Source organism: Mesoplodon mirus, assembly GCF_964341445.2.
Source record: "Mesoplodon mirus genome assembly, chromosome: 12".
Lineage (NCBI taxonomy): Eukaryota > Metazoa > Chordata > Mammalia > Artiodactyla > Ziphiidae > Mesoplodon > Mesoplodon mirus.
This window is the reverse complement of record NC_138988.1, coordinates 1,941,775-1,950,663: the sequence shown is the minus strand read 5'-3', so window position 1 is coordinate 1,950,663 and position 8,889 is coordinate 1,941,775. Positions and strand designations below refer to the sequence as shown.

Genomic DNA, 8,889 nt, shown 5'->3' with positions numbered 1-8,889 from the left:
CTTTTTTCTTTTTAATTTATTCATTTTTTATTTTATTTTTATTTTTGGCTGCATTGGGTCTCCTTTCGTGGTGTGATCTCGTAGACCAGGACCCCAGCTGTTCTCAGGGCAGGAGGTACAGCTCTTGAATGAGGCTGTCTGGCCTCTCAGCTGGGCTCCCAGCTGGCAGGCCCTCCTCACCCCACCCTACCTGCACGATGACCAGGCTTGGCTCCAGGCCTTAGGGGACCCTTTCCTGCTCTGAAGTCTTCGAGCAGGCAGAGGATCCCCTAGTCTCTAGATTCTAGGAGACGGGTGTCTCCCCCGCTGCTGTCTGCGGTCCTTCTCGATCCATCTCTTCCTGCAAAGCTTGTGTACCTGAAGCACAGTCCTGCTTTGTATAGAAGCAAGCAGAACAGACGCAGGCAAGGGAGGGCCTTGGCCCACAGCACACAGCTTGGCATAGGTAAGTTGAGGGCAAATCTCAGGGGCTCCTGGCCTGGGAACGGTGTCTCAGTTTGGAGAGTTTGGACGAGACCCTGCTTGCTGCCAGGAGAGCCCAGAGGGTAGGTCGGTGGTGGGAGCCAGAGAGGGTAATGCGTGGATTCAGACTCTCTCCCTCTTCTCAACCAGAGTGAGGAGCGCTCCGTGATGGGAGGTGTGGAACCTCATTCCTTGAGGAAAGGAGCTTTGGCTCGGGCTGTATGGAAGGGTCCCTAGTACATACAAAACTGACCAAGTCCTTGGCCCTCTCTGAGTCTTGGTTTGCCCGTCTCTGAATCAGGAGAGTGGGTGCTCACAGTTGAACTCCCAGGATCCCACAGCCACAGGCGCTGGTTGTTGGAGACCGTGAACCTACCTCTTGTCATGGTGTCCCTCATGTGGTGATGGGTGAGGGTCCCCCTTGCGTCCCGGGGCTCCAGGGAAGAGAAGCATGCTGCAGGCTCCGCAGGCAACACTCCCAGTGGGCAGCGGAAGCTAAAGCACTGTTTGGAGGAGCTGGGGCTTCAGTGAAAGGGGTTGGATAATCACACTGAATAACACAAAAAGTTTTATAGGGCAGCCAGGCTGGGGCAGGGCCCCAGTGCCACAACTTTTTGCCCCTGATGGAGGCAGCCAGAAGAAAGCCAGGAGCTGGGAGAGGCAAGAGGAGGTGAGTGAGAATAGGGAAGCACATATGTGAAGGGTGCACTGTGCAAGGCTCTGGGGTCCCAGGAACAGCCCTGTGGGAGGAGGTGGTCACCCTGGTGCAGGCCCTCAGCAGGGGCAGCCTGGTCTCTGCTGTCACCACTGTGTGGCGTCCTTTGGCTCCGGCTCCATCAGGACACCACCATTCGAAGCTTCTTGTCTCGTGAAGCAGCCAGAACAGCCCACATAGAAGATCAAGCTGAGTGATCGCAAAGGTGGGGACCGAAGGCCACACTGAGTCACACGTGATTTTGCTTGGGCCATACAGTATTTATTTTTAGTTGTGGTAAAATACACAGGACGTAAGATTTACCATCTCAACCATTTTTAAGTGTACAGTTCAGTGGTATTAAATACAATATATTCACATTATTATGCAACCATCACCACCATCCATCCCCAGAACTCTTTTCATCTTGCAAAACTGAAATTCTGATCCCATTAAACACTAACTCTCCATCCCCCGCCAGCCCCTGGCACCCACCGTCCTACTTTCTGTCTCTGTGAAGTTGACTCCTCTAGGGACCTCATATAAGTGGGATCATACAGTACTTGTCCCTTTGTGACTGGCTTATTTCACTGAGCACGCTGTCTTCCAGGTTCATCTGTGTTGTCTCAAGTGCCAGAACTTTCTTTTAAGACTGAATAATGTTCCATTGTGTGTAGAGACCACACTTTGTTCATCCATCTTCCACTGATGGACACCTGGGTTGCTTCCACCTTTTGGCTGTTGTGAATAGTGTTGCTATGAACATGGGTGTGCGAATCTCTCTTTGAGTCACTGTTTTCAGTGCTTTTGGGTGTGTCCCCAGAAGTAAAATTGCTGGATCAATTCTACGTTTGACTGAGGAACCTCCATACCGTTTTCCAACAGCTGCAACATCTTACATTCCCACCAACAGGGCACAAAGTTCCAATTTCTCCACATCCTCACCAACACTTGTTATTTTTTTTTTTTTAATGGTAGCCATCCTAATGGTTGTGAGGTGGGGTATTTCTTTTTTTAAGCCCACATTTTAAAAGTGGGAGGTTTCACAAAAAAGTTATAGTTTCCACATAAAATATTCTCAGGAGGGACTTCCCTGGTGGCGCAGTGGTTAAGAATCCGCCTGCCAATGCAGGGGACACGGGTTCAAGCCCTGGTCCAGGAAGATCCCACATGCCGCGGAGCAACTAAGCCCGTGTGCCACAACTACTGAGCCTGCGCTCTAGAGCCCTTGAGCCACAACTGCTGAGCCTGTGTGCCACAACTACTGAAGCCTGCACGCCTAGAGCCCGTGCTCTGCAACAAGAGAAGCCACCACAATGAGAAGCCCGCGCACGGCAACAAGACCCAACGCAGCCAAAAGAAAGAAAGAATTAAAATAAATTCTGAGGAGATGGCTCTGATGACTGAGCCCCGTGTGGGACCACTGCCGACTGGGGCACCCTCCTGCCAGGCCTCCCTGGATGGCCCACGCCCCTCCATGCCTTGGGAGGGGAAATCAGAAACTTGCAGGAGGTGCTCCTATTAGGTCTGAGAAGGTGGGAAGCTCTGTCCACATTCTGCTGCATTGCTGCCTGGAGACCATCAGCAGGACTGGGTGGTCACTGCCCCTCTTCAGGGGGGGTCTGTGTCCTCCAGTTGGGCAGGCTGTCCTGCCCGGCCTGGGGCCTGTGCACCTCTGTGTCTGAGACCCTGGTGCAGTTCCCACGCACCCATTCTGTAGTGGGGAACCATGATGGCTTCGTACTGTGTCAGTTTGGCTGCACTGCACTACCTCTCCCAGAGCGCCCTCGCTTCTAGGTTTCCCGGTAGGGTGGGCCACAGGCAGATTCTTGCCAGATTTGGAAGGAAGCAACCATTTTGGTCGGTGAGCTGCTGATTTACCTCCTTGTTGGGAAGTGGCACCTGGGCCTGCAATTACTCTACTTTCCCTGGACTCTCCTTCAGTTTTTCTGACTACTGGGCCAGGTGTGGACATGTTGAGCTCTGGATGAAAGGTCTCAGCTTCTGCAGGATACCCTCATCGCCAAGGTCAGAGGCAACATAGACATGGGTTTCAGTCCTGTGCTCAGTGCCAGGCCCTGCCCTGGCAGAGGACAGCTTTAGCTGGGTTGGTCCCCAGCAGTTGAATGGGTGGAGACCCCATCCTTTGGGTCGCTCAGGCTGCTCGACCTGGAAAGGGGCCTTTGCAGTGTGTGCAGAGCTGTCCGGGGCCCAGGGAGAAGTAGGACCCAGGAGCGCAGAGGGTAGACCCGCGATCCTGAGGAGATTCAAGGGAGGCAGGGTCCCAGCCCTGTGAGAGGAAGGAGGTGGCTTCACAGGAGGAGAGGGCGCTACCCCAGGGGTGCGAGAGACCAAAACCTGAGACCCTGGCCAGGGGTAGTGTGTTCAGACCGCCCTGGTCAGCAGCTGAGTGAGTAAGAGGTCTTTTTTGGCTCTGTTTACAGGTGAGGGCACTGAGGCTTGGAGAAAACAGTCTTGCCCCAGAGAAAAGACCATGGTGGACCCAGGCTCAGAACCCTGACCTCATCCTCTGCAGGCCCCCCACCCAAGTCCCCTCCATCAGTGGGTGTGGGCGTGGGCTGTTGCTGTGCCCTATCTTACAGACAAGAAAACCACCTAGTCCTTTGTCTCCTTTGCTGCACAATGGATACCTCCTCCAGGGCCTCACAGTGTCACGTGCCTTCAGTGTTCACCTGGAATTGAGGCCCCTTGAAGCCAAATCCAAGAGACACAGTAAGTAAATGGGCTCCCCCGCTCTGTGCAGGAGCTGAGTGTGGTGTCAGGGCAGAAAATACACGTTCAGCACCAGTCAGGTGAGTGTTGGAACACCTCCCTCGCTGGGCTGTCTTGCGGCTGAGGTCTCTACCCTTCTTTAGAGTGCCTGGCACACGCCGAGTGTTCATTAAACTTCAGGATGTGGGACCCGCCTACAGAGATGCAGCTCGGCTGAAGGGTCTGAGTGAGCAAGATGGGAAGGTGGGGGACCTGTGGGTGGAGGACAGTAGGACCCTAGGAGAGTGGTTTTGAGGAAGACCAATTTGAATAGATGACAAGGTCCAGGATGTGGGCATGGGAGGATAAAGTGAGTTAAAGGAATGAGAGACCAGATTGCAAGTGACGTAAACCCAATTTCAACTAGGTTATGTGAAAAGCATCAGCTCACAGAATAGCCAGGTCTATGTAGCTTCAGACATGGCTGGATCCAGACGCTGCATTAATGTCCTTAGTTCTTGGCTCCACCTTTATGTCTTGGCTCTTTTTTCAGGTGGGTTTTCCCTATGTGTTGACAAAGATGGCCACTGGCAGCTCTGGCCCCAGTGTCCCTAACCTTAGTGATCCTGGGTGAGAGAGCACCTCTTTCTCACTAGTTCCAGGAAGTCTCAGGATTGACTCATTGAACTCACTGGGGTCAAGAACCAGTTTCTCCAATCACTGTGGCCAAGGAACAGACTAAACGCTCAACAGCCAGGTCTTTGGTCGCGTGACCATCCCTGGGACTGGAAGAGTCAGACCCTCCAGAGCCATGTGGCCTGAGAGTAGGGGAGCGGTTTGTCCCCAGAAGAAAATTAAAGTGCTTTTTATTATCAGAAGAATGAGAGATGCTACCTGGAGAAGATAGGCCTTGGCGTGGACAACAAGCCAGAGGCTAAGTCTTCAAAGAATGGAGGGGGGCGGTGGTGACAAGAGAAGGGTGTGGGCTGCAGCATCAGAGCCAGAGGCTGCTGGGAGAGCCAGGTGGTGTGAGCAGTGAAGGGCGGATTTCAGTGGGAAACCTGGAAGGACAGCGTGGAATAAGGCCGACCTGAAGGGCACTTCGGGGCCTTGGAGCTCACGGGATGTCTTCAAAGGATAGAGAGTCAGCAGGGGTGGAGCTTTGGGCAGGGAGGACTCTGGGAAGGTCAGGTGGCTCAGTGTGAAGGGTTGGGCAGGAAGGAGCAGCGTCCACGTGCCCAGGTCCCTGCAACCCTTCCCAACCCTCTCTGAACCCCAGGGCAACCTAGGAGAGGGTCAGAAACCCAAGCCCCAGGCCCCAGCCTCAGATGCTGACTTGGACAACTGGGGTGAGCCCAGGTGGCATCTGGGCTTGGGTTTCTGCTTTAGGGAAAGAGGGTGTGGGGTGGGAGGGCTCCCGTTTAGCTGGTCAGGAGCACCATCCCCCAGAACCCTGGGGAGGCTGCGGCCTCTCACTGCTGCTAGCTGCTGGTGGCCTATTGGTTGGCTCTGCAGGCAGCTTGGGACCGGCCAAGGCTGGCACGGTGGTGCTGCAGCAGGGCACTGGGCACACTGCCCCAAAATCAAAACTGCAAAGTAGATGAAGTTGTTACTGATCAGTAAGTGGCCAGGACGTGGGCTGGCAAGGTGGGTGGAGTTCCCAGGAATTGAAAACAGTCTTTGCCCTAATCCCAGCCAGATCAGGGCCCCATCTGGCTCCCAAGTGTCTCTCTCCGAGCTTCTGCCTTGAGGGCAATGATGTGGTACCCCTGTGACTTGTCTCCCTTCTCCCACACTGGAAGCTTGGGCAGGGCAGGCACCTGTGCTGGTTTGGCCCGCTGCTGTGTCCCCTGGGCCCAGGCCAGGGCAGGGCAATCACACACTGGCAGCTGGCCTTGCCGTTCCCTGCGGCAGGAAACAGTGGGGAGAGCCTGCAGCTGGGGGGAAAGAGACTTGAAGTGGGACTGGCTGGCCACTTGCCCAACGTGGGAAGGGTCTGCCCTGTTACCCAGCCTGTGTGCCAGAGGGTAGTGGCTGCCAGGCCATGGTCAGGGTCACTTGCTGGCCAGGGCCTCTTCTCCAGCGGAGATCCCCTGAAGCTCTCTCACCTACTTGCTCAGCCTGGTCTGTGCACATGCACTGTCCTAGAATGTTGTCTGGCTTTCCACTGCTCCAGGGCTCTCCCTGTTTTGCAGGGTTGTCCTTTCATACGAGCATCTGTCAGAATAGGCCTCAAGTCCAGTGCCCAACTACAAGCACAACTATTCCATATGATGGACACAAACTGTGTGGGAGGGTGTCCCAGGGTTGAGGGTCGTTCCTGCCAATTTGTCCGTAACCCTCTGGGTCCCGTGTGCACTCCAGATTAACTTACAAGCTCCGGGAGGGTCAGAGCCTTACTCAGACCCCACCTCAGTTAGTGGGGAGTGAACCAAAACCCGGCTCCACTGTCCCTGTCACAGTAACACGAAGCCTCACTGAATTCGGAGTCAGTAAGCTCTGTGAAGGCCCGGCGTGCGGTGACCTTGTGAGACCTGAGGGTCTCTAGCCCGCAGACCCCGCAAAGCCCCCGCTCCCCCACCCCCCAGAAGGTGGACCCAACTGCCCATCTACCAAGGTAAACTCCGCACCTCCTTCGGGGACCAACCGGCCCCCGCTCCTGCCGGGCTCCGGGCCTGCACCTCTAACGGATCCGGGGTGCTGGGGACCCGCCCCCCATCCAGCCCAAGCCCCGAGGCGGCTACGCCGCCCAACCCTCCTCCACTCGGAAGAAAACAAGAGCGGTTCAAAGGTTTAAACAATTTATTGTGCCCCAAAAAAGGCGACGAGAAAAAGGAGCGCCGCGCGGCCCCGCGCCCCGCGCGATTGCTCGGCGCGCGCCCGGAAACAGGGTGGGCGGGGGCGGGAAGGACTGAGCGGCCGTCGCGTCCTCGCGCGCAGGCGCGGCGCGGCCTTCGGGGCCCAGTAACCAAGGCGACACCCGTTGCCAAGGGCGAGAGCCAATAGGAGCATCGCCAGGGCCGTTTCAAAAATCTAAAGCAAACAAAAAAAAAAACGCTCCCACGCGGGGGATGGGCAGGCCGGCGCGGGCCCGGGTCCCCTGAAGTCGGAGCGCGCACGGCGGCCCGGGCCGGTGCCCCGCGCAAAACCTACGTGCAGTCGGGGTGGAAAAGGGGGCGCCGGGGCCCCGCGTTCACTTGCGGCCCTTGGGCACTTTGGGCACGCTGGGCTTGGCCGCCTTCTTCACCTTCTTGCCGCCCGCGGCTGCCGCCTTCTTGGCCTTGCTGCCTTTGTCCTTCTTGGAGGCGGCACCCTTCTTGTGCGAGCGCTTCTCGGGCTGCGGGCCCTTGGCGGGCTTCTTGTCCGCGCGCCGCGCAGGGGCCGCGCTCGGGGCCGCCTTCTTGGCCTTGTGCGCAGCAGGCGCCGGGGCGGAGGCGGGCGCCGGGGCTCCGCGCCGCTCCCCGCCGCCCTCCAGCTTCTTGCGGTTGAGCTTGAAGGAGCCGTTGGCGCCGGTGCCCTTCACCTGCAGCAGCGTATCGTTCTGCACCAGCGCCTTGATGGAGTACTTGAGGTAGGTGCGCCCGTTTTGCTGGTCGAACCATGCCACCTTCTTGGCCTCCGCGTAGATCTTGGCCAGCGACGAGCCGTTGCGCTCGCCCAGTCGGCGGATGGTCTCCACCACCAGTTGGCTGTATTTTCCTGGTTGGTTCTTCTTCTTGCTATTCTTCCTTTTTTTGGAAGGGGACAGCGAGGCCGAGCCGCCGGCCTTGGCCGCCTTCTTGGCCGCCCCCTCGGCGGTCGTCAGCGGCAGGGCCTCCTCCAGCTCCACAGACATGGTGGCGAGCGGATTGGTGGCGGGCGGGGCGCGGAAGCCCGGGGGCCGCGCCGGGAAGAGAAAGGCGAGGGGCCGCGGGGGCGCCGGGGGGCTGGGGGCGCGCGGCGGCTCCAGGCGGGAGCGGCCGCGGCCGTGCCTGGGGCCGGGCGGCAGGGCTGGGGTGGGGGCCGGGCCGGCCGGAGCGGTGGTCCCGAGCCGGGGCCGGCGCGGGGGCGGCCGGAGCGCAGGAGTCCGGCACGAGGTAGCCGGAGCGGGGACCGTCTCGGAGCGAATTTAGTCGGCCTCGCGAGCGTCGCCGCCTCCCCCAGAGCTCGCTGGGCGTGCGCGCTGGGCTCTGGCGAGGAGGGCGCCCCGCTCCGCTTTTATGGCTCTACGGCGGACCATGTTGAGAACAACAACAGCCTGGTCCGGGGCCAGCGCCAACTTGTGCTTCTTGGAGCCCCTTCCCCGGCCGCTGGCTTCCCAGACCGCGCCTCCCCGGCGCCGCCGCGCCCGCCGCCGTGCGCCCCGGACAGGGCCCGAGCCTGCGGCGCGGCAGAGAGGCGGCCCGCGCCCAGGGAGGGCTCGGCAGAGGGGAACGGAGGGGCGCACCCTAGGCTGCGGGAGCGCGAGAGGAGGGGGGCACCCCGTTTAGGGCCGAATAGCGCGGGCCCCCGGGGAGGCCCCGCGGCCCGGAGCTCGGCGGCAGTCAGCCAAGAGTGGTCCACAGGCCCCCAAGCCCAGACCGCGTCCGGGGGGGCCCGGGCCTGCCCGCTGGACGCGCTTTAATTTGTCCGAACTAACACAGGGCACGCCCTCACGCGGTCGGCTAGGGCAGTGTGGAGGGAGCCGGGACGGCTTCGAGGGGGGTCTCCGCCAGAGTGCAAGGGGAGAGCGGATGCTGGCGCCCTCCCCTGCGCGCCCGGTGTCTCCTTACGCCTCGGGGGCCTGGGCAGGACGCGGGAGGCGGCGGAGAAGAGCGCAGGTGTTTCTCTGGGGACATTTCCTAGCCGCCGTCCCCCCCCCCGCCCCCGCCCCCGCCCCCGCCGCAGATGCTACAAGTGCCCCATTTTATGGTGGGTGAAGCAGCCTCCACCATTCCCCCCAAAGCCAAATGGCGGCTCCGGCGGGAGAGAGGGGAAGGCCGCGGACCCCGGACAGTTTCCCGGAGAGGATGGGGGAGGGGAGTTGCTCCTCGTTCCGGGCC

At 59.3% G+C, this 8,889-nt stretch overlaps 1 protein-coding gene across 1 annotated transcript; it reads right to left on the bottom strand.

Annotated features, from left to right (window-relative positions):
* Positions 1-6,652: 6,652 nt before the first annotated feature.
* H1-10 (H1.10 linker histone) lies at positions 6,653-8,048 on the bottom strand. Its single transcript, XM_082638544.1, has one exon. It carries the CDS (start codon positions 7,701-7,703, stop codon positions 7,062-7,064), a length of 642 nt encoding a protein of 213 aa, XP_082494670.1. The 5' UTR covers positions 7,704-8,048; the 3' UTR covers positions 6,653-7,061.
* Positions 8,049-8,889: the final 841 nt, after the last annotated feature.

What these genes read in the sequence shown, in the direction of transcription:
- H1-10 (XM_082638544.1), bottom strand. Translation starts at nt 7,703, where the DNA reads ATGTCTGTGGAGCTGGAGGAGGCCCTGCCGCTGACGACCGCCGAGGGG.